This window comes from Lethenteron reissneri, chromosome 20 (genome assembly GCF_015708825.2).
Source record: "Lethenteron reissneri isolate LAM-NWPU_2019-01 chromosome 20, ASM1570882v1, whole genome shotgun sequence".
NCBI lineage: Eukaryota > Metazoa > Chordata > Hyperoartia > Petromyzontiformes > Petromyzontidae > Lethenteron > Lethenteron reissneri.
Window position 1 is genome coordinate 2,287,535 of NC_083798.1, and position 26,287 is coordinate 2,313,821.

At 42.2% G+C, this 26,287-nt stretch overlaps 1 protein-coding gene across 2 annotated transcripts in view; it reads left to right on the forward strand.

The window, feature by feature from the left end:
* LOC133344587 (receptor tyrosine-protein kinase erbB-4-like) overlaps positions 1–26,287 on the forward strand; it is a 257,044-nt gene that overhangs the window by 129,512 nt on the left and 101,245 nt on the right. For both annotated transcript variants that reach the window (XM_061554583.1, XM_061554585.1), the window contains exons 4-14: positions 8,689–8,814; positions 10,126–10,191; positions 11,721–11,839; positions 13,107–13,248; positions 16,130–16,246; positions 18,811–18,937; positions 20,385–20,458; positions 21,559–21,649; positions 23,328–23,527; positions 24,706–24,838; positions 25,801–25,891. In XM_061554583.1, coding sequence (XP_061410567.1) covers positions 8,689–8,814; positions 10,126–10,191; positions 11,721–11,839; positions 13,107–13,248; positions 16,130–16,246; positions 18,811–18,937; positions 20,385–20,458; positions 21,559–21,649; positions 23,328–23,527; positions 24,706–24,838; positions 25,801–25,891 — 1,286 coding nt within the window. The remainder of the gene's footprint in view (positions 1–8,688; positions 8,815–10,125; positions 10,192–11,720; positions 11,840–13,106; positions 13,249–16,129; positions 16,247–18,810; positions 18,938–20,384; positions 20,459–21,558; positions 21,650–23,327; positions 23,528–24,705; positions 24,839–25,800; positions 25,892–26,287) is intronic.

The window sequence follows — 26,287 nt, forward strand, 5'->3', positions numbered from 1 at the left end:
ATGTTAGAAACATTTAATTGGCAAGAATTAGTGCCAAATAAAATAACCGTGACAGTTTTTCCTGGATTAACCATGCTCTTGCCATTTAGATCAGTGTCTCACACAAAAGGTACCCTTTCATGACCTCACGATTATGCATAGTTTACAGAGATGCAAATTGCATGATCTGCATGCAATTTAAGTTTCGCCGTTTTGCCATTTATTAATATTGATAGCGACAATTAATGCAGTTCCTGTGTGGACCACCCACGATTCTTGGCTTGTAGAGTGCTGGCCAATCAGCATGTTTCTTTCAGCATAAATGCGAAAGTAATTTTAGTAAAGGTGATCACACGTGCATTTTTTAATAGCCTGACATGCCAATTTGAATAATAAACATGAGCGCAGCATGGGCCATATAATTACAGGGATCTATTTTTCATTCAACACAACGTTGTATATTATTCAGCCCAGGTCAAACGAGTGTCTGCAAATATTTATCAGCTCTCCATACACATATAATGGGAATATATGAGTAAATAATAATGCAAATGTTACTATTATATTTGAAAAAAATATTGATATATTGCTGCTTTTGAACAAGAAAGCACAATCCAGCATATGCATGAATTCGGTAATGCTCTCCAAGATCTATTTATCCTCGAAAGTATTGAAAATGTGTTATGCATGTGTACTACCTGCTATGACACGTGCATCAAAAACGTAAACATTCATCAAGAAACTTCAGTGTGCAATGAATGAAGTGTTTAAATAGGCATGGAGAGGTGCACGGTAGCAATTGCATTGAAAGACAGAATGACGAGCATGTGGATTCTATAATACTGTATACAGCAGGAGAAAGACGTCGCACTAACTATTAAGAAAAGTGTACTGGAGGAAGGCGACGAACCCTTGGCACAACCACTCCATGGATAGGCATGAGGTAGTCGCTACCCCAGGGTATTCACAATAACGCAAGGCTTACTGTCGTTGTTATTATTTTTTTTGTGATTTTGTCTGGGTACTTTCTCCCCCTCCCCCCTAAAAACACCACGCTCCCGAACGTTGCCCGCTACGTGAGAAGTATGGCAGTGAGCTCGATCGCTCTTCTCTTGCTTCGTGGGCCACTGGCCTTGGCCTTGTCGTCCGTGGAACATCTGCACCCCTCTCCCCCTCTCTCGCCACCATCCCTCGTGCTCTGTACCGGGCTCTTGTTTAAAATCAAAAGTGAGTGTGCTTGGGCAGGACATGCTTCTGGAAGGGATGATGGAGTGGTGGACAATGATGATGGAGTGGCAGCCAAGGTAGCGAAACGTGCCTGAGAGAGGACATCCACTGATGAGATGGGGCAATGGAATTAGGACCATGCACTCGATTTATCCTGCTTTTAAATAATATTGTCATCTTTACAGTGCTTTGTAAAGTCACAATACAAAAGAGATACACTGAATGCAACGGTTGGTAAATTCCAGGTTTTCGTAGAAGAACTGAACACAATGCCATTTGAAAACAACAAAAAGCCTTTCGACTATGGCCATTTTGGATTGTGTACATATCTTCTGTTAGAGCTGTGGTGATAATTTGAAATATAGCTACAGCCAAGCCTTACTGGATACCATTGATTAAGAGTTTTTCTGAGGATATTTAGAAATACTGTCAAACTGTATAGTACTCAAACACAGATTTTTTTTGGGGCATTTTTTAAAATGAGAAATTAAACCAACACGTTGGCTTCTCATCACTTTCAAGTAACAAGAGTGGCTAAATGCAACTACTGATGAAGTGTGACCCCTTTAGAATCAGCATCGTCATCCATGCTCTATCCACAGTCAGGTGTAGGCTTCCCCATGTGGTTTCCGTCCCGTGATGGAACGATCCGTCTAGGTCCAGCAAGCGAGATATTTTCATCACTCCATCTCCATGGTGGTCAGCCTCTCAGGCTGTCACTCTCATTCGCTGCCTCCAGAAGGGAGAGAATGGTGTCCTGCAGGAAGGCAAAAACGGCCTTTTGCCTCTTGAGGTGAGATAAGCCACCCTGCCGCCTGGTTGAGGCTATTAATGTTCAGAGTAATAATGTTGATCTGAACCACCGAGGGCTTGATGTTATCTCAGAATCATAAGCAGAATCTTTAGTTATCTTCTTTTTCATATGTCCAGTAGCGGCGGGTCAAAAAGTAACAACAACAAAGCATCGGAGTGCAAAGTATAGGAAAGGTAAGAAAATCACAAATACTAAATACATGAATTCAAATTGCATTAGTACAGCAATTCCTAAGTCAACGTCGCAGCCATTCGCCATCATTCCTCCTAACGCTGTATCCTACCCAAGCCAACTTATTTTTTTTAAAGGGTCAACACGATGTTTCCAGTGCATGCTCTCATCCTCACGATTCCATGGCTGTCTCTCATTGCAATGCCAAGCGTGAAACCTCTCTGTGCTGCTCTGTGCGTTTTTTAAAGATTTAATTTTAATTAGACTGATGGCCTTAATCTAAGTTGTCTTGTGGTTGTTGTTGTTGTTTGACTTGCATCCCACTGGGATTTTTGCACACAGCGTTGGTGTACGGTGTTTTTTCTGCAATATTTTTGCTGTCTTTTCTTGGATTTTCTGTTTGCACTTAGTCACATATTCACTTTAAGATGTTTTTTTGTTCATGTTTTTGTTTTTTGTTTGTTGCGGTTGCACCCGATTCAAGAGCTGAATGGCTCACAGGGCTATACCTAATAAATGAACTTGAACTTGAACTTGAATTTCTATCTTAATTGTCAGTGTCCATGTTTCTAATCATTTGTCATTGCAAGATAAAATGCAGGATTGAAAACTGTATTCATTAGACACGTTGATGTATTACTTTTCCTGATCAAGTTCAGTTTACAAAAGTATTCTAACCATGCTCATATCAACCTCTTTATTTAATCAGATTGATTCTGGTCTGCCTTTAATCTTTGTCCCGGGTTCACACATTGTGTGAATATTCTAATTGTGTCCCATGCCAACCTAAGTTTGTATTTGTTGAGTGAACATATTGTACGTGACTTGTTGTTTTGCTAATATTTATCTTGAGCCAAATTGTGCAGCCTTACGTTCTATAATATTTCCTCGAATAAATTTTCATTGTATGTCATCACGGCTACGTAATCAGAAAATATAAGATGGTTCATTGTCTTTAAGACATTTGTATAATTTACGTAACTACCCAAAGGCATTTGATTCGGTGGAAACTAATGCAATCATCCACACTGTCAAATAGTGAGGGCCAAAATGTAAAATATTATATATGTGTATTTCTAAATTATAAATTATATGCAAGGAAGAAACAATTAAATTAAGATGGTATAAAGAGAGTAGTCGAGTAGCCATGGGAAAGGTAAGTCAGGAAATAAGATACGCTGTCACCAAAGTTGTTGACGGAAAATGTTTTTGTTTAAAAATGGGATTGGGGGAAATAAACAATGAGCATACATTTGGTAAACAGTGAAAATTATATTACAAATTTATAATATACGTTAATTATAATAGTGACTATAGACGAACATAAAGCCAGCAATCGCACAAAATAGTTTAGTAAGAAGATTTAAATCATTACATTATTGTTATAGCCAATAATTGTTATTATGACTTAAAACTTTCGAGACTGCAAGAATTCATATTCTATGGTTATTTCGGTAAAGTCATGTAGATAGAAAAAAAACACTAAAATAATAAAAATATCACGACGTTTCGATCACAACACAAGCAATCGTCATCAGTAGAAAAAAGACGACTGCTTGTGTTGCGATCGAAACGTGATATTGTTATTATTTTTTATTCACTTTATTTAAATTTTTATTATTTTATTGTTATTATTTTATCTATCTACCTACGTGACTTTACCGAAAGAACCATAGCATATAATTGCTATTATCTTTCTCTATTAATGTATAGCCCACTATTCATGAATCACATTTTATAAAATAACAATTCATGCTGATTAGTTATATTTACATTCCAAGCATGCTAGTTCTTAACAGTAAAAAAGTATTCTTCACCAGCTCACATTCTGACTCTGCTTGTCTGGTCTCTCTATATTATAACTCGATTTAAATTAAATACTTCCTCTCGATCCCTCTCCTCAATTTAGAAATTTGAAGTTCTATTTAGAGTCTAATTTCCAGTGTAGTAAACTGATTGTGTCCGGGAGATTAAGGATGTGGGAATAAAAATAATGTGGTCATTTGAGTTCATGGATAAGCAGTAATCCCTTTTGAAACTTTTAGTATTGACATGGCACATTAATTTCCCCTTTAAACTAGTTCATTTAAATATAAAAACTTTAACTGGCAATGCAATTGTAATATATTGTGCAGTTGTATGTAAATTTGCCTTCTTTTAAGCTTGAGTGTTATCTTCAGCACTGCTTATAACAGAAGTCTTATTGAAATATTCGGATATATATATATAAGCTGATTAAATTCAGATTAATTTTTATAAGAAGGACCATTTCTCACTGTACTGCTGTTCTCATGTTTTTCATACATCTGCCACTTGAAACAGAAGGCTAGATATTAAAATATGGGAAAAATCAAAACAATAATTTACAAAGCAATGTGTCCTCGGTATTCGTGCTGGAATTAATATTCACAGATGAGGCCTTTGGTTCGGATAAAATAAGCATTAATCTTAGCCTCATGATGCATTCATATAATGGTGGATACGTATCATCGTATGAAGTAATGCAAGTCTTGTATGATATTTAAAATGCATACTGTATATGGTCCATTATAAAAATCTACATACATAGAGCATGTAGATAAATAGTTACATATTGTGTTGATATTCCTTTGATTTGGTGTCCGTCACTAAAAGCAGGTGAGGGCGCGTTAATATTACATAGCAAAAACAAGTTCAAGTGTGTAAATGTGGAGTTAAATTATACATTATATAAGTTGTAAGTATTCATCAATATAATTGATTTAATATTAAAATAGCATTTATATTTAGATCGATATGAATCAATGCACATGCAAACTCACTGTCACATTAATATCACATAAATCAAAAAATTCAAGTCACGTATACGTTAATATATTATTTTAAATTGCACTCGTGGTTAATCTTACCCCAATATATAATTGGACATTTTAGATTAATTTTGAAGCAAATATTTTGACGTGCTTTTATGGCGTCCGTTAACAACATACATGGATGTTCACGGCCATATACATAATATGCAAACAATGTTGAACCTAGTATCCTTTGGTTTCCACCCATCAATAACCACATTTGATCAATCTCTGCTAATGGTGCCACTCACCATAACCAAATGAATGCATCATTTAGTCAATGTAAAGTGTGTCACGTATGCACTGGCCAGATCGACAATTGCCATACTAATTGGTCATGCATAGAGGCCACCTAAGCTTCTAGTATTGGTTGTGATCGTATCACTTCATTTACAAGTTCAGTTTATAGACAGTTTACTGGAGCACCGAGGAGCCGATATTTGACCTCTCTCGTCTGGTATACAGGAGGTCGTGAGTTCAATCCCGACCCGACCCTGACGCCTGTGTATTTGGAGTTTGCATGATCTCTCCCTGTCGTCATCTCAATGACGATAGGGAACCTGACATGCCGGTTTTGCCCTCCACATTCACCAATACGTATTTAGATTATTTGGCTACGATAAATTCCCACATGAAAAGCAACTTCTGCCAGATATCAGTGGTGACAAGGTCACTTCTGAACTAGAGCTAATAGCTCAGTGCGTATTACCTGGTAAATACAACAGTACAAGTTTAGTATTAAGTGATATAATCATGACTGGGAGCTATTTCAACAGAAATATATGTTTCAGCAGATACGTCACGAGTTGACAGATCATGCGTAGATCATTTTGCATCTCCAATCATCTGTCCACGGTTCAGTTGCATCTCTCTGTATAATGCCCCGGTGTTTGCTGGCGTACCCAGCATACCCCGTGTACTCATGCAGGAACCCATGCTCAGGAGGCCTCATATGTTTCATCTCTCCTGGTTTCGGTGAGCCAAGTGGCACTCCACAAAGTGGCACAAGCGGTGGTGTGGTAGATTTTGGTTGGACGGAATTGGCTGCAGCAAACGCGGCCACGAATTGTTTTTTTTTTCCAGACCCCAGTGATGAACAACCCACGGGTGCTGCCCTGACAAGGAAACCCTGCAGAGGCAGAACAAACATCCCTTTGCAGGGCAGATATCAGAATTCACCTGAGAGCTTGGAGATTGAACAAGACAGGTTTCAAGAGCTGTGTGATTTAGTTGAATGAGCAGAATACCGCGACTTACAATTCCAATAGCCAAAAGCAAGCAGTTGCGTGATGAATTGTAATAGTATCGTTTAGATTAGCACACCTGCATGGAGTTTGACCAAGAAAGCTTACAATATAAGTGATTTATGAATGACAAATGTTTGTGTGCAGATATGCAACATTCCATATATTTAAGTTAAATTAAACGTGCAGCATTATATAACCAAAAGGTGATGACAGTGGTTGAGAGCTGCCGTGAATTGTATAGGTTGAGACATATTTGTCTCGGACATTGTGGTCAAGGTTGTATGGTTGATTGCATTCTAACGGCATTGTTTATACAGTCCATAGTTAAGATCTATCTGAGCATCTGCATTAGCAATAGATCATGCGGTTCATCAATCACTTGAGGCATTGCTTCTGATGACTAACATCACCGAGAGAAGGTGACCATTAGCTTTTGAGAGCAATCACCTGCTTATACAGTTATTATAGAAACGAGGAGACCCTTTGACCTTGTCATTTCTGCCATGGGTAGTTTCAGATAATCATCTCAATAAAGACATGAATTTGCCAACATTCTGCCCAAGGCCTTTCACAGCATCATGGGATGTTGTTTTGCTTTGGAGCCAAAAGGGCATGATTCTCTCATCTTGCTGGAACAAAGACACTGCAGGTAGTCGTCGGTTTTGTGATTGTTGTAAATGGGGTCTTAGCTACCCAAAAATAAGCATGCATATCGTGTGTAATATGCTATTTTATGTAATAATTACAGCTTCATCGATATTTTATATCTATGAAAATCGGATTTTTCACGTGGACACAAGTTAAAACGTTGAAAACAGTGTAAAATATTTTAAAAGTAACAACATGAAAATTAGCTGGATACATTTATTTGGCACTAGCAATTGCAATCTGTCTTTGGCAGATGCTTGTTTCAAGGCAGTGATACTGAGGGCCGTGGTTCAATAAAACAATTATTGTCTGCTTGCCTTCAGGACAGTGCTTGGGTGCTGGCTACGACGTTGTTTTGTCTTCACTAAGTGTGCTTGTGCCAGGTTTTTTTTTTTTATAGGGCTTGTAGTAATTAAATAACGTTGGGTTTTGGAGTCATGATCATAGCATTTACTTACTAAGAGGTCTGTTATTTTTCTTAAGAGATGTGTTATATGTTTTAATTAACATAGAACCGTAAGAATCCAAAGGGCGGCATTAGTCTGCCTCTTTGAATGTCTAACTTTGACACTGCATTCAACGGATCCTAGTGTGGCATCGGCACGGCTCTCTAAATTGCAGGAACTACAACTGACCGTATCGTTACCTAAGCAAATGCATTGGTGACGCTGCGTTGGGCAGTGGATGCACAAACACGATCATTAACATCACAAACAACTCAACAGATTCGTCAATAACGCGGTGGCGTTAAATAAAAATAACCATAAAAATAGGTGCCGTCTTAGGCAATGATCCATCTTCAGCGCACATACGTTACTAATAATACATAAAGTATTTAATTATATATTGCATTGCTTTCATGATACCGTCCATTGCATTAATGCATTACTGTACACTCTTACTATATTTGCAAAATTGTATGATATGTATAAATACAAAAATGAGGATCAGTAAATGTTGGTGAGCGAGCTGGGGTAATGCTGCCAAGTAACATTATGCGTGTCCTCTAATGACTGCACTCTGGTAAATAGATGTGGATTTGTTTAGGTAACAACTGCCGTGAATTCGCACTTATGCACTTTAACTGTTTTTTTTAACATCTCGTTTCTACCAAATCGGCTCACTGATACATAACCATTTGCTGCTGGCTACACATATGCATTTTTCTTGACCACGAAATAAATAGCACAGTTTTCACCCCCCCCACCCCTCGTGACATGAACCTCTGAGTTGTAAAAGGATTAGCCTGCCTGCACAATCTTTACCCACACCATATGCCATCCATCAATCACCTTGACTGAAGCATAATGAGCGTCAAGTACCGGAGAACAAACAACAGACACATTCGTGGTAAAAAGAGACAGATTGCAGTAGAAAGGTTCTTAACAAAATGCTTAAAACAAAATGGGAAAACGAAGTATGAGTTTTACGGAAATAACAAGAACTCTAGCGCGGTGAGCTGCATGTTTTGATTTGAACTCATTTCAACTATGAATAACGTGATGGGTAATCAGTAGAATACGTATAAAATGAATGCAGAAAAGATACGTGTGCGGACTGATGACACGTGTTGAAATGGATTTAATTGGAAAATGACAAATCACCACTTAAAAAAAGATATTTCCTTGAAAATATGTAGCACGTAAATGAGTGGTCCTCGTTTATATGAACGGATGTATTTTCTCATAATTGCACAGGTAAAGTGGTAGAAGGATGTGTGCGTAATGGAGAGAAATGCGTCGATTGTAAATTGGCTGTTTTCCTCCCACAGAAATCCTGAACGGAGGGGTGTACATTCGGGAGAACAAACACCTGTGCTTTCAAAACACCATCGAGTGGCGTGAAATTGTAAAGGAAGGGAACATTGTGAACGTGGAGAAGGACAACAGCACCTCCTGTAAGCAAGGGAGCAAAGGGAGAATGGGTGACACCTCTCGGCCATTGCTCAGTTTGGCGTGCCAAGGCCGTAATGGGAGTTCTGTGGACACTGCTGCCACACGCAGGCGCTCTCACCCCCACCCCTCACACACAAACAGCTTGGCCATTCGTCTTGTTGTTCATGCTCAGGTATAGCCCTGAGACTATAAAACGAGCACGGTTGAATTAATTAAATAGGATAATAAAGTGTTATGTTGTGAACTTCACTTTATTTGGTTCTATTTCACTTATATCCTTCAAAAAAGTTATTGTATTGTTTATTTTTGGAAAAGAAATTTACTTTATGTATTTACGGAGACAGTAGATTGTGCTTAAATGTACTTTAGCACGAAATATATATATTATAGTTTAGTTTACCAATCCCATTTGGTAACCCAGCAGCATTTGTTTAGCAAGCCTGGCTGCTGATGAGACACAGAAGGTTGAAATTGGTCCAGGGTTTTGTTGTTGAAACTACAACTGCGAAATAATATTGGTGTGGAAACCAAATAGGCCAATTAACTAAAACTACTTTTATTTACATGCGGATATAACACATTGGTGAGCGAATCTAGGTGTAGTAGGCTGCTGTTGGGCAGTGGTGGTTATATAATCCTGTATATTTACTGGAGTGTATGTGTCATTTGTCTGGCCAGGTGGCACTGTGGTACGTGTAAGGTGTTGAGCTAGAATCTCAGTTGGTGATGAATTTGAATCGTCATCCGTCCAGAATCAATAAACACTACTCTGTCAGAAGTCAAGAGTGTTCTATCCATGGAAATTAACCCCTGCCATGATAATATGGAATTCCACGACTGGCTGAGGACCACCGATGGATAATACCAAAATCGTATGCTCATTCGAACGTGGAGATATACCAACGAATAATCGATTCAAATATACTGTACAGGTGTTGTCAATCCACTGCTGGATGTTGGCCTACCCACAGCTTACCGCGAGTAATATTTGACCATACTTCATCGTGGTGGTCAGTCGTGGGTTGGTGAAGGTGGAAAGGAGCACGGGGCACGAATGGGTCTCACTGCACTGCCCTCTCCTGCCCGCAGTGCCGACGACGCCTGTCGCTTGTGAACGGTGGTCACCCAATGATGCACGATTGAAATGGTTCGACCCTTGATGAAAATGATCTTCCATGATCCGATGAGATTGAGTGCACTGGTCAGGCTCCATCCCAGGTTCAGACATTTAGTGCCAAAGACACAGAACGCACAGCGGTGTGCTCACGTACAATCTGTTTAGCGTAACGTTGTTGCCTGCTCTTCTCTTGCAGGCGACCTGTGCTATGGAAGCTGTAATAACCACTGCTGGGGTGCAGGACCTGAATACTGTCAGAAATGTAAGTTAATTACACACAGCAGGTGCGTGCTTATTGAATTGCTCTGAACCTCAGCTGAATCCATTTTAACAAGCGCTTTGAAGTAAAATTTAAAGGTACATAAAAGCATACACATTTTGAATCAATATCTTCCAGAAATGTGCAGACTTTGTTTAGTTTAGGCTTTTAAGCCTGATTAATGTACGTGGAGTTCGATTCAGTCCACAAGCAGAATTTTCAAAATAATGTGGAAATTCCACAATTAATTCTGCCTAATTCACGTGACAAATGATTTTTTTGGCACGACTCGATGGAGCCTCACTCCGCAACGAATCCCACAGTCCATCAGTCGTATCTGGGGGAGTGCCGAGTGTAGCCAGAGCCCTGTGTGCTCAGCTCGCTCGCTCGCTCGATCCTCATCTCGACGATGCGAGCCGACTAGTCAGGCTTCATCTGTCTCACACATGAGTGCACACACGTTAATAATGTGTGTGTGTGTGAGAGACTTCCCCTGCCCTCCATCAAGGTGAGTAATTGTATGACTCTTGTCAATTACGTGTTTGCATGTTTGGGGTAACTTTCCGCGTGTCAGGTCGCACCTACACCCCATCCAATTGTTGCCATTCTGCAATCGTGCCGTGAGTCGTGGTGGAATTTTAACTTTTTTGCGGAATGTTTCCTATTTCATGCAGAAATGGCCATCATTCGACAAAATATTGGCAAAGTGATGGCCAAATTACTGGACGCACATAGCTGCGTTAATCAGGCCATGCATCGCTTCTGCAGCAGATATGTTACCGATGCTGTGTGTCCTGCACTGGTCAGGGCAAGTTTGATGATTCATTAGAAAATAATACAAATCATCGTTAGGTTCACAGTCCCGTGTTCACGAGTGCCTCGCATGTTGGTGTAAACCAGAATGCCTCGAACGCCCACGCATACAATTATGGATGTGGACAGATTGTCGCCTAACCCACTTGCTGCATTGTCATGTGTTTACAACCTTAGTCCAGTGACTAATTCATGTGGAGAATACCAACCTGAACATAATTGCAAAAAAATATTATTGGTTTCTAAGAACACACCTACACTGGTAGCACAGGAGTGTCTTCCCAGTGACAAGTAACACAGGCTCTCCGAGTGAGCTATGTGACATTATTCGTGGTTTCTTGACCAGGGCTGTTCTCTGCCACAACTACATCACTGCGGTTGCTCTCGATTATGATGATTGAAGAGACCTCTGCTTCATAACTTCCGTTAGTCAAATTAGATTTGTAGGAAAAACGTTGAATGCTTATAAACCACTGGTGTTGTACATCCCGTCTGGTGTGCCTTCTGGTGTTCTGTCTGGTGTGCTGTCTGGTGTGCTGTCTGGTGTGCTGTGTGCTGTGTGGTCTGCTGTGTGGTGTGCTGTCTGGTGTGCTGTGTGCTGTGTGGTGTGCTGTCTGGTGTGCTGTCTGGTGTGCTGTCTGGTGTGCTGTCTGGTGCCTCACGCTGTGTGTGCTGTCTGGTGTGCTGTGTGCTGTCTGGTGTGTGCTCTGCCTTGGCAGTCACCCAGCTGCTGTGCGCGAGACAATGCGACGGCCGCTGCTATGGGCCCAGCCCCAGTGAGTGCTGCCATTCCCAGTGTGCGGCCGGCTGCTCGGGACCACGGGACACCCACTGCTTTGTGAGTCCCGCAATGCGCCCTCTGCATGCACGCACTCATTCTGCATGGAGCATTAAGAGAGAACCCCGTATTCTATAAGCACAACTCGGTGCTGTGTCTCTGCACATTGTACTAAGCGTATATACTTTAGTCAGCCTATTGGCTTCCCAGACCAATTTTAAATAGGCACATTTGTTGAAGCAGGGTAGTTCTGGACCAGTTTTGACCTTCTGTGTCTCGTCAGGTTTGTTAAACAAATGCTTCTTGGTTACTGGATGTAATTGGCAAGATACATTCACGTACACTATTGAGCCGGGTTCAACGCACAAGGCAATGTCGCATACAAACTCAATGTATAGTGCTGTGGGCACCCCAGTTTCCTCCCATTTTCAAACCACTCTTTTAAATAAGTCTTAGTACTCAGTATGGAGCTTCCATTTGGCCATTTTCAGGACGATGTTTGGCAGCCAAGAACTTGCTGATAAGTTCTCCTACGAAAGAGATTGCAGAATGAACTTGCCATACACGCCCACGTTAATTTTTGTGTAATATATTAAACTATTAAACGTAACTATTTTTAGTTTACCAGGTATGGTCCCACTGAGCTATACTGCTCTTTTTCAGAAGCGACCTGGCCACAAGTGATAGAACAACGAAGTGGCTTGTCATGTGGAAATGTATTGCGGCAAAATACTCTATTTGCGTATTGATTCTAAATGTGGAGAGAAAACCCAGAGGACCCGGAGAAAAATCCACACGAACACAGGAAGAGCGTGCAAACTCCAAATATACAGCAGGCATTAGGGTTGGGATCGAACCCACGACCTCCTGTATACCAGGCGAGGTAGTTAACATCCCGCCACCCTGGTATGAGTGGACATGCCCTTTCAGTGGTCCCAACACAAGCCAATCCATCAAAGCACGATTGTTGTAATTCTGCACAACGGTAAAAAAAAGGTTTTCACATCCTCGTTTAACAATTCCACCCCTGCCCTAACCCCACCCACTTTAGACCACTCCGCAATTTTTGCACAAGACGTGGCAGCACAGTTGGGTTTGTGTATGCAATCATCCACACAGGAATTGCAAATTGCAGAATTACAATTTTCAGATTTTGTATGAAGATGGCAGCAATGTTCGCATTAGTTGGTGGATTGATGGTCGAAAAACTCTAAATGAATAGGGCCCACTGACTCCAACTTACGAACAAGTGGCAGCAGTGGTGGCTGCTTGGGTACACATGTGAGTATCGTGCTTCACGGTGTGTGTTTCCGTGTGTGTACTGCAGGCCTGCAAGAACTTCAATGATAGCGGTGCCTGCGTGAGCCACTGCCCCCCACCTATGATCTACAATCCTGTGAGTTTCCAGCTGGAGGAAAATCCCGACGTCAAGTACAGCTATGGGGCCATCTGCGTCAAGGAGTGTCCACGTATGCCACATTCAGTACAGCTAGACCTGCACCATGCTTTTGCACTGAATTGTTCAAAACATTTGTTTATCCCAGATGGGTTGCCCACATCAGTTACAAAGCAGAGTTCTGTTCCATTACCGAAGCCCCCTACTGACAGTGGAACAACGTGACCTCTTAGGGGCCAGGCACACCATCTCCCCTACTGTGTCTTCAATGAGTTTTTCCTTACCTGCCTCCTTAGTAGCTAGATTCTGGCTTTGTTAGGGATTGTCTTTTTTTCATTTCATAATATACTGTCTGAGCTGAGTGTGACTGAATTAAGTAAAAAAAAATGGACATCGTGACCATGGTAACCATGGTGACCATGTCCATAAAACATCACGTGTCCAGTCGGCCTGTGAATGCCTCCCAACTTTACGACTTGGTAAAATGCCACGATTCGGGGTTGTGATTTGACTCAAGCGTAATTTTCTTTCTTAAATTATGGTGCAATGTAGCATTTCAAGTGGCTGCAGGGGTCACGTGAACTATGGTAATTTAATAAAGCAAATGTGACTCTAAAGTAATATTTTCACACACGACGCATGCATTGTGAGTGCAAGAATTGAGTTCCATCAATGCATTGATGCGTGCAGTGTGTGATGGACCCAGCATATTTGGAAGAGATTGTTCACTTAAAAATATATATTTATCGTGACCTTTTCATACTCTACACAGTAGGGGGCGCACCTTCCCATGTACTCTGTAATGAGATTATTGTATTGCAATGAAATTGACACTTTTATTTTTAAAGCTGGCATTCAACCAAGTCAAACGCAAAATAAATCGTACATGGCGGTTTCTTGTGCATGCATTGATCACCAGACTTGAGTAATTTAAACTGATTTAAGTTTAATTACACTGGTTTAATTATTGCGTAAAATAAAGTCTCCGTTCATCAAATACGAAAATGAACTAGGGGTACAGTCATTCAAAATTAAATTTCTTTTTTTTTTGTTTATGTTTTAAATTCTCATGCATGGCAGACACATAACGCTCCGTAAATTTTGTTTATATGGAGACCCTGACTTACTTCATCGAAATGTTGACACTGAAGTCTAAATGTCCGTAAATTCTCACCCTGACACAAACAATGACATTTCCGACCAAGCAGTGCAACCGAGGATCTTTTTCATCCCCCCCAGGAATCTCCCAGCCACAGCCCTGCTTAATGTTCCCTCCAAGGACAGCGAGGTCGCTGTTATTTTACGCGTTGCTGTTATCAGGCACCTCAGATTATTGCTCATACAGATGAGCCGTGGTCATAGAGCTTGAATGGCACTTTTGTGATGTTTTATCTTCTTCCTCTTCTTCACATTCGGTGGCAATGTCAGCAACACCACTAACACTGCACCCTGCTTGGAGGAGCTGTCTTTACAGCGCTTGACTCGTAACATCACGTTGAGGTTGAGTCGGGGGTCAACCTGGCCTAGCCCTTTAGAGCTACTGGGCCCCACCATGGGAATGTGGAATGTCCATCACTGTCTCAGGATACGAGCGCCAACCAATGCTCATTACAGAATGAGGAGACTTTGAGTTGACTGATACTAATATGACACATGCTACTAAATGTAACAAAACAATCGGTGTTTACAGAAGGATCTAAATAAATATACATCTCTAAGCGCGATACAAAAACCAGGACGTGCACCGTGGAGAGGAGTAGAGGGGTATTTACGCGTGACCCTCGATATTTTTCACGGATTCGCATCTTTGCAGTATTTTACTTTACTCCCAAACAATTCTGAATTTATATTTTTGGTTCTTTCGGTAAAGTCACGTAGAAGTGAAATAATAAAATAATAACAATACTATCGATAGAACCAAGAATATGAATCCCTGCAGTCACGAAAGCTTTAAAAAAAAAATCTGAATTTATTTTTCCAAACTCTGGCAGATAATGGGTTGTATTAATTCTGGTATGTATATTAATATTATATAGCATTTTTAAGAGTCCATAACGATATCAGTACTAATAGTATATACCAGTTACCCAAGTTACTGCAACTGCCAATTGCAATACACGAATCCTAAGATCTTCTAATTCAAAGTTACTATATCAAATTGGTATTGTGTATGTTTATTGGGGTTATGGCCTTAATTACGTAAAACCTTCATAAACCATAATGTGGTCACAGCTGGATGAATGCCTCTGCAAGTTATCGCCTCATCTCACGGTCTTGCATTGCAAAAATCCATCTAGCACCTGCACATGGGTTGATTCCATCAGTCCATCTCCATGGTGGGTCTCCTCTCGGGCACATTCCATCCTTTTGTTGCCACTCGATTGTTAGTCTTGACGACCGGCCATCATCCCTTCTCGTGACGTCTTCTAACCAACGCACACTTTTTTTTAATTAACAATCAATATTATATTAATACAAACCTTTACGCTTCTAAATAAACGTGTTTATACAGTTTGGTAACACACTGCTTTTGATATGAGCCACATGCTGATGGTTCCACAAATCATAAACTTCTACTGCGAAACAGCATTATAGGCACGCACTCCCTGCATGCCTGTGATAGGTGATGCTGCGCAGAGAGTTTGACTCGAAAATAGAAATTTGGACGTTCAAATTCTTGTTGGGAATCAAATCAGCCCATCATTGCTGTGAGGGCCAATACAAAATGCTATGGTCGTCCCATGTAGAGATCGGCCTTCACCACAGGAATATGGAATTTTCACCACGAGCCAAGGGCCGCCAAGAGAGATGACCACTACCCAACACTCACCTGAGCACCGAGCAGCTTTTCCCCGACTCGATCGCCCACGTTGGTGGTGACGTGCACGTTGATTTTTTTTATTCATCGAGTAAGGCGAGAAAACACTGCGGTGATGTCCGTGCCGTTTCCGCAGATAACTTCGTGGTGGACTACAACTCGTGTGTGCGAGCCTGCCCGGCCGGCAAGCACGAGGTGGAGAAGCAGGGCAAGAAGAAGTGTGAGAGCTGCACTCACGTCTGTCCCACCAAAGGTAGGGAGATGGAGACACACCACCATCCCTACTCCCACATTCACTCTCACGAGTTGTTTTTTGTGTTCTTCACGACTCGCGACATGCACCCTGAAAGGGGGCGCAGACCTCCGTTGCATCGCGGTTCTCGCGTGCAACCGCACATGCGTGGCCGCTGCGAAGTGAAAGCGATAAAGATGTGACAGAGCGTTGCCTCGGTGTCGAGTTAATGGGCTCTTGTTGTTCTGAGAACATTTCGCCAACACCGGCAGATATTCTGCACTCAGCTTCTTTGAATCCTGCGCATCCACGGAGATAGAACCATCTTCATTAGTAGCAGCCCAGCACCTCACCTCATCCTCACTAAATGTTCAGAGTCAAAGCATCTGTCTCCCCTGTTCAAAGGGACAGAGGACCGTTGATCATGTCCCTTGGTGGCCCTGAGCCAGTGGCAGAAGTTCCACATTCCAGTATTGGTGGCAGAGACCTTCGTAACGTCAGGTGTTGCACTGCCGTTGATCTCATGAGGACATATTGGCACAAGAACAAACCGCTGAGCAGTGTTGCTCAAGAATGAAGAATGGTATTGAACAATGCCGCGGTTGCGCTGCATGGCTCGTCAATGTGTGTTCCCGTTCGGCATGGTGTCTGACGTTTCGCTCAAGATGCTATGTGCGAAACGTTGGACATCGATGGCGACCAGTGCGTGGTTCAGTCCGAACGCACATTCGGAGAGCCTGAAGGAGCTGCTTAATTTCGTGTGACAAAGCTGGTCTGTCATTATCTAATGTCGTAGTCGCGACGCTTGTTTTTTGTTTGTGATGTTATTATTGACGTAACCTATACAGCTGCCCTTTAAAATCAAGACTTCAGCCCTTCTGCTTGGAACTAAACAATCAAAGCGGAGGTTGGTACCCACTCAAGTTGCCAATTGCCTCCCATACCATATCTCAGCCACCACAGGGGTTGTGTTAACAATGTACACCAAGCTGTGACCATGGAGAACAGGGCACGGTGTGACTTAATAATTAAACAGATGGTGCATCCTAGGCAATGCTGGCCAGAGATGCAGACACGGGGCGGTTAACCGATACCGCAATTATCTGTGTTTGAGACCCCCACGCACACGACACCCCAATGTTTTAATTGAATAAACTAAATTAATTGAATAGCCCGTCACCCTGCTGAGTTACTTAACAATCAGTCACTTTGCTAGATGACGACTGGTTAATCTATAAACATTGACATTGGACCTTGGGCTTTGTTACGTTGTAGCTTTAGTTGCAGTGTGATTATTCGCTTCGGTGTATTCGCTTCGTACAATGATGTACCATGGCAGTTCTCGTAGCTCCAATAGCAGAGGTACCATTCCAGGAGTGTAAAGTGAACATCACTTATGGGAGAGCCAGGATTATTAAGTGCGTAGCTTCATATATTATTGGACATTCTTTTGAAATAACAACAGACTATCAAAATGAAACACAGCCGAGCTCATCGGAATCAGAATATTTTATTGTACTGCAGGAGGAATCAGATGAGCTATGAAGCTCTTTTTCACACATGTCCAGTCGGGGGCGCGGGGGGGGGGGGTTAAGACGTTGCAACAATAAAAAAAAGCAAAAATACGATAGCAGTGCAAATTATAGGAAAGGTAAACAAACCACTTAAAATGTATACAAATAAAACGTTTTAAAAAATATTATCCGGTAAAGTCCACTGAGCTATTCATTTATATTTCAGAAGCGACCTTGCCACAAATGATAGCTCAACGAAGTGGCTCATCACGTACACGTCATCTGAGTACTGCAGTGATACAGAAAGGCCGTGATGTGATGCGAGATGATGGCAAGGAAGATTTCTATTCTTGGATCGGATTCGTGCATTCTTAGCTCCATTAACCGTGTTAGTTTGAATTCAAGCCACCCTCATTCAAAATTCATGAAAAATGAAATATATAGGAAATATGTCACATGTTCAAATGTCCCACGCAAAGGGGAAAATTATACTTTTATATTAAAGTTCACGAATGACTGAAATGGATGAGGAATGTGATTAATTTTTTGGTTTTTTTCTTGCTTTTTTACGTGGCCTTGAATACCACGGCACAGGTGGTTTTGGATTGTTATGTATGTCACGTGGGCTGGGTGGGATCCACGCGAACACGATCACGGGGGCTTCTGTAAGAAATGGTTGAGGGTAGAGCAGCGTGACGCTTATTCTTGGTTCTTTCGGTAAAGTCACGTAGAATGGAAATAATAAAATAATAAAACATTATAAAATAAATAAGGTGAAGAACAGGTCTGTCGGGAAGAAGTCTGAAGACTCTGTCTTCCCGACAGATCTGTTCTTTATCTGAGGACGGCTGCTTGCGTTGTGGCCGAAACGTCGTGAGAATTATTTTATAATGTTTTATTTTTATTATTTTATTATTTCCATTCTACGTGACTTTACCGAAAGAACCAAGAAGATGAATCCCTGCAGTCACGGAAGCTTTAAATCGAAAAAAATTCAGCGTGAAGCTGACAGCTACCACGTGCTGACCGAGGAGTTAAGGAATGCGCGCGGACGACCCTTTGGTTTTGCAGCGTGCGATGGCATCGGGACGGGAAACTTGAGCCACGCGCAGACCGTGGACGCTTCAAACATCGACACGTTTGAGAACTGCACGAAGATCAACGGGAACATCGCCTTCCTCGTCACGGGGATCAAGGGGTACGCAGTCGGCGCGCATTCTCGCATGTCCACCGTTTGACTCCAGCCCCTGCGCTGGTGCCGTCTGCTGGTTGGCAATGTCCGTGCGGGATGTAGCCGGCAAGCGCTGGGAGGTCACCATTCGTTCTCTGCTGCGCCTCAATGTCTCTGCACTGCCTTCCCCTGGTCGTCCGCACCTGCTAACTCAACGCCGTTCAACTTCGGGCGTGTGACCGGAGCCCTCAATCTCACATTTTATTTTCTGCTTTATGAGACTCGTAGTTTTTGTTCTCTCTCTGTCTCTGTGACCTCGGTAACCTTCCATTCTTGTTTAAAAACAGACAAAAATAAATAACAATACGTTTGTTCTTCACGCTTATTTCCCCCCCCCCCCCCCCATCTTCAATAAATCAGCCCTCCGGTATCTTGTAGAATATCTAGAAATGCATTTGTTTTCAGACTCTTTACACTGCATATTACATTATGTCCATTATATCTTATATTGATGGGAATGTTGAGCCAGATGTTTAAATACACACAGGTATTGAGAAGTATTATACTCCAATTACTTTATTCTCATTAGCACGCTTGATGAATTCATAATTAGCGTTATAATGCAAACCATAATGCCTCATGGAGTAAAATAATTGTTCATTATTGTCTCTTCTGTTGTTTATTTACTGCAAATTATATTGCTATTTTGGTTTGCGTTTAAGTCAGTACTCTACATAGTATTAAATTATAATTTACGTGAAATGCAGCATCACACATCGGGGTTCCATGTCTTTGATGCGCTACATGAGAGCTATATTTACAGCTATACCTGCTGAGATTCTAACGAGACTGCAAAGAACATTCAAAGCAGTACTCAGTCAACAATACCCCCCCCCCCCCATATCCCTGAGACAGCTTGTAGCGTCAATGTTTTTTTTTCCCGAGTGAATGTGATAACGCTGGAGAGTTTTGTGACCGAGTGTGCGCTGCGATGAAATGCAACATCGAGACAAATTGCAACATTGTGGAAGTGGCCACAGTTTACCGGTGTGGAAGAGTTCCACTTCCCGTGCAACTGATGCACTTTGTAGTGAACAAAAGGCACTTTACAAGTAAAATTGCCCACGGAACAAGGGAGGATCACTCTTCCTTTCGTATATTTTCCCGTCCCGTGCATACTCAATGTTGCATTTCTGGCATTATTGCGTCTGTGTTATTTATGTCCATTGCATTAGCATCTAGATTGAGTTATTGTTTGGGATTGCCGGTGCCAGGTTACATAATGCATGCACAATGGAGAACGTGGAGTTTTATTCTCATCCAAGAGACAGAGGCACAATATGGTGCTGGTGGCTCTTTGACGTGGTAGTTTGTGCCTTTTGGAGGCTACTAAGGCCGCAGATAATAGCAGCAAATCCACATATTATTTGTTGTATATTCATTTGTGTTGTGAATTTTCTTGTATTCTTTTCAGGGATTCGTACATGAAAATCCCTCCCCTTGAACCTGAAAAGTTAAATGTGTTTCGCAGCGTCAAGGAAGTCACAGGTAAACTAAAGACAAAATACTGTCCATTGTTCATGGGTTGTTGTTCTTTTTGATTTCTGTAAACAATATAGCATATAGGTTGTATTGATAATTGCATATGTAGTGGCCTTGAGCAATGGAAAAGGGGTTATTTATTTTGGGCGAGTTTTATTGAAATACTCGAAATGAACAAACGAAGGGATTTCGTTCATTTCAGAAAACAGCACAATAAATGTATTAAACAGGTGATGATAGTTGAAACTACCCGACAATCAATTATTAACAGTGCTCGTGTATTTTTTCTTCTTGCAAAGTTCACACGAATATCAGTGTTTTTTTACCCTGTAAAATAAAGGACTCTTAATTCTAAAACGTAACGAATGTGGGTGCTTACAAATATGGATTAGTAGCATGAGCCACCTCGCAGCTATTTTGAACATTGGCCACAAAGTCCTGCTCAGCTTGCCACAATCTGCATGGGTGCTAATGATTTCCTCTGCTACTGTGCAACGAAATCCCTGCTGTTAAAGCCTTTCATTGCAGAGTGGGCCCACCATCGTCAACAAACAATCCCTTACCAAATCCCGTCTCGTTACAAAACGTAATAGTCATAGTTATTCATCCATCCGGGGAAGTGGCCGTGAGTCGCGAGATTCATATTCAGGAGGCCTTGTATACAAACGGACAGCACTTAAACGTCCACCCAGATGGGACGCACACACACGTGCTGTACTGCCATCTTCTAAAATAACTTTAGGAATCTCGTTCATGTTGTGATCTTTGCATGATTCGCCAACTCTGCCTCAATAGCTTTATTAGAGGCATGTACTACTACACCAACAATGTGTGTTTCAGTTTTATGGCAGCGTTTGTTTACCGACACCCTAAGTTAAATATGTTCAGCCTCTGAGCCTGTTACTTAACCAGTGACGATACCATTATTTTACATTTTTACCAGCGAATGTATTTTCATACCTCACTTTTCCATGCCCAAAAATGTAAATAGATGTTTTTAATTGCAGCTACGAGCATATAATTATGGCTATAAGCAGCTTTAGTCATGAACAAAGTACATTGTAATGGCTTTAAAGTTAAAAATGTATTACCGTGATTTTTTACAGGCTATTTGATGATCCAGGCCTGGCCACGGAACATGACAGACTTTGGGGTGTTTGAGAACTTGACCACAATTCGTGGCAGAGTTTTACAAAGGTATGAAGTGTAATGGCCTTGACAGATCAGACTGCATGGACAGCTTGTTCCATATTGATGTCCTGTGTTCTTCAGAAATTCCTCTTATTACCCTGTGTGTACTTTTCATGTTTATTTTTAAATATCCAATTAATTATAATTCATTTGTAAAAAAAAAAATGGAAACATTACTTTTTAAATAAATATATTCATATTTAAAATGCATGCGATACTTTGTATATTTTTCAAGGTATATTGGCAAAAACAAACTACTTGAAACAAAAAGTTTTCATGTTTATGATCCCAGTAGGATTGCAGTCACAGTCAAATCTTATAAGTCAAATGTAACAATAAATTTGTGTTCCATGAACGTATCCTTGAGCTGGGCTGATTGGCCAATTAATTTTTATTACAGTAGTATTATTGTTGTCAGAGTTTTAATTATGAAGTACCCTAGCATGCTAATGCAAATTATGTGGATTTACAACCTAATAAATCTAAGTTGAGTGATGTGTCATTGTACTACCTTTTTATGGAGCATTAGTATAACAAATAATTCCTAAAATCCAGATGCCGTCACAGCCTGTGCTGATACAGGTGGTTCTTAACTGGTTATTCCATAAGTTAGGTATTGTATGGAGGTTAAACTTCTTTCACACCGTACAATGTTAATTTTTATTTCTGTGTTAGCATCTGTTCCTTCATATTCCACTACCTTACACCCTCAAACTCTCTGTCATCTACCATCCACCGAAGCCAAATGCAACCTTCACGTCTGACTTTCAAGGTCTAACCTCGAACTCAGTTCTCCCTTCTCCACTCATCTTTACCAATAATTATTTGAACATCCATGTTGATGATCCGTCGAATGGTATTCAATCGTATTCCAGTCACTCTTGGCAAACATGGATCTATCTCCTCTCCTGCTCGCTCTCATGGTCACACTCTCAATCTCGTCATCTCCAACACCAAGTCCATCTTCTCACAATAAGTAGCACCAGTCACTTTTGGTGATCACCACCGCACGAATAGCTCTTTTCCCATACCTAGGCCATCTCCTTTCAAGGCCTTTTGTCATAGCCCCCAGACATTCCTCACCCAACGCCAAGTCGCTTTTCTCCTCTGCTGTCTCCACAATACAGAGCCCCATTCCCCCATGGGCGCAACAATAGCGAGATGTCACCCACCTCGCCTGGTATACAGGAGGTCGTGGGTTCGATCTCGACCCTGACGTCTGCATATCTGGTGTTGGCATGTTCTCCCCGTGGCCTCGTGGATTTTTCTCCTGGTCCTCCGGTTTTTCCTTCCACATTTAAATTCAACATGCGTTTAGAGTATTTGGCTGCTATAAATATGCCACGTAATATTCCACTTCGTAGGGCGATCATTTGTGGCCAGGTCACTTCTAAAATAAAGCTACATAGCTAAGTGGGCCTTACCTGGTAAAAAAAATAATTATAGTGTAGTTTTAGTTAACTATCTGTGTTGTCGATCCCCTGTACCTTTTCTAGCCCAGCCTCAAGGACCTTCCCCTTTCCCTCTGCCTATGACTGAACGTCTATTTTCAAATAAATACATATCCGTTCCGTTTCCTAGGGTTGCCCGCATTCCACTGTTTTGGTGCAGCTGTCTCAAGACGCCGCTTAATCGAGGCAGGTCGAATCCAACCGTTGACGGCGCTCTGTGTCAATCCCTTCAGGGGCTTCTCGCTGCTCGTGGCACGTATTCCCACGGTGACGGCGCTCGGCCTGGCATCGCTGCACGAGATCAGCGCCGGCAACGTCTACTTGAAGCAGAACGAGCGCCTCTGCTACTACAACACCATCAACTGGACGTCGGTGTTCATGAGCGAGCGACAGACGCCCTTCATCCACGACAACAAGCCTCCCCCCAACTGCAGTGCGTCTATCCCCCTTGACTGTCGCCCTCTGCCTGCCATTCACAAACGAGCCTGGTTATTATTTAAGCGAGAAGGCCTCAATGGAAACGAATTTCTTTAGAACTGCTTTTCTGCGTTTAGTTTGTTGTCCTTCTGCCCCCGCACCTCCGATTAGCGCGGTTGGCTCCGTGCGGCGCGAAAGAAGTTCAACGTACGTGCACACATGTGAGAGGACCCTGCATTGGGAAGCTTGGCCAAACTGTCTTAATGCATGTTTCGCAAATGGTATCGTAAACCACATACTCCAAAGGAGACCAATGCATGGGCTGAAACCACTCAAAGCTTTGCATGAATAGGTCATGGGCCCACTTGCTCCACTGCCATCTCCTAGCTAGATATCATCCCAGCATATGGGGGGGTCTCACAGATGATCTTCCCTGGATGAAACACCAACGCTGCCTCCAAATTACTGAATCGATTAAATGGCTACGCCACGTCTACCACTTTGCCTTACAATCTCACACCCAGATTTGGGGTCTGGTGCACATTGCAGTATTTGTGTGGCATGTGTGGCGCTGATATATTCTGCCTGGAATATATTCAGCTGATCGTACAGCTTAGTGGCATACACCACTCAGAGTGAATGGCGTGTGGAAGTGTCACATTCAAAGCAATTCGTCAAAGTTAACATGAGAGCAGCCCGTTTTTAGCTGCAGCTTTTAGCGATAGGAACCTGACATGGTTTTGAAAATCATTGCCATCATTTAATTATGGAACCATCTCTGACTGCTGAGATACGCGATACAAAGTGAAAGTAAACTGCAGGTTAGTCCTCCCTTTGACACCCTTGATGAGTCTCACCGACAAGAATTATAATTACTGTACCTCTCTGCATATGTGCACAGCAGTTGTGTGCGCTTGCATCCATATATACACAACAACAAGCGCCATTCGCCACTAAGTGGCGGTGACGTCACCACGACGCTTGTGCCAGGCCATGTGCACCTTGAGACCACGTGAAGTGTCGAACGCCCGCTGGCAGGAGGTCACGGGGCAGACCCAGGTGCCACGGGTCGACTGACTGAGATGACCGAGATGACTGGCTGATACATACACACATACACACACCGACACATCTGTTCACATGTGTGTGCGCGTGTGCACACGCGTGTGTACGTATGCCCCTTTGCGTGTGCAGCCTCAGAGGGCATGCTGTGTGACCCTTTGTGCTCGAACTACGGCTGCTGGGGACCGGGCCCTGACCAGTGCATCTCCTGCAGGTTCTTCAGCCGTGGGCGCGCCTGTGTGGAGGCTTGCTACACCGCCAGTGGGTGAGGGGAACGCCGCCACGATACAATACGGGACACATGGCCTCGCGCGTTGCGCTCCTCACCCGCAGAATCTTCCCGAGGAACTTTACAATTACAACGTTGACGATAGAGCGAAACAAAATTGGCTCATCAATCCAGCTTCAGGATAAGCAAATGAAAGAAAAATGTTTACATTTCGCTTCAAAATGTTATTGGGTCTGCATTCCTGAAATTGATATAACCTATGAACTCACCCATTTGCCTCACCACTCACCCACCCACCTACCCACCCACTCACTAATTCACCCACTCATTGTGCCAGCAATATTCCTGCTATGGGTTGGGATGGGGTTCCAAAGGCAGAGAGCATACCTGAAGCCCCTCAACCCTTCTGATATTAAACACCTTATCGGAACCAACAACAGTTTAGCATGCACTGATCTCAAGGTGCGGCTGAGCACATCATGTACCACTAAACCCTCCGTATCTCACACGCTGCAGCTACTGCGGCCCGTTGCTCTTGCAAGAAAATATATTCCATATTCAAAACGAAATTTTTTATTCCATTTTGTTAGTTGTTGCATTCATAATTATTCCAGATTTGACTTGAAAAGTTAAATGAATGTATCAATACAGAAATATATTTTTCATACGGTATGTAGGTATAAATGCGTGTGTAATGCGTGATTAACTGTGGCTCATTTGACAATGCATTCGAAAAAGCTGACTAATAATGTATTGTGAGAGAACAAAACCCCTTCTGAGTTTGTGGGTCCAGATATGGGCTGGCAAACATGATTAAAGTAGGTTCGTATGGGTGCTGAGTCCATTGCCTCTGCTTGGTTACCAGTCGCTGCACAAGAAAATAAATAACAAAAAGATATTTAAAATTAGAATGGTAAAAAAAAATCCGTTTGAATTCCAAGTCAAATGCTGACAGCAGCAGTTGATGTGAATGCTGATGTTGGTTTTCTCTTTCCCAGACCCTACCGGGAGTTTGTGGATGGATCTACATGTGTGCCCTGTGACACGGAGTGTCTGCAGTTCAATGACTCAGCTACCTGCTACGGACCGGTGAGTAACAGATGGGCACAAAAAAACATTTCGTGACACGGTGTAATAGGAATGTGTGCGAGTACCGCCGTACTGAGCGTTTTTTAAAACACTCCATGTGCTATACTCTTTGGTTCTTTCGGCAAAGTCACGTAGGTATAAAATAAAATAAATTAAACCACGACGTTTCGATTGCAACACAAGCAATCATCATCAGGTGGGGAAACCACAGCAAGAAAATGTTTTGCTGAAGTGGAAAAGAGAGTTGCCGTGGTTAGAGGTTATATAGGTAAGAAAGGGGGGGGGGAGCAAGGGGGGGAGGGGTGGGGGTGTGGGGTAGGGGGAGGGCGAGCGTGGTGTAGTGGTACCCGGCTGATATGATAGACGACAAATCTAGACTCGAATGTGCTTTTGTTG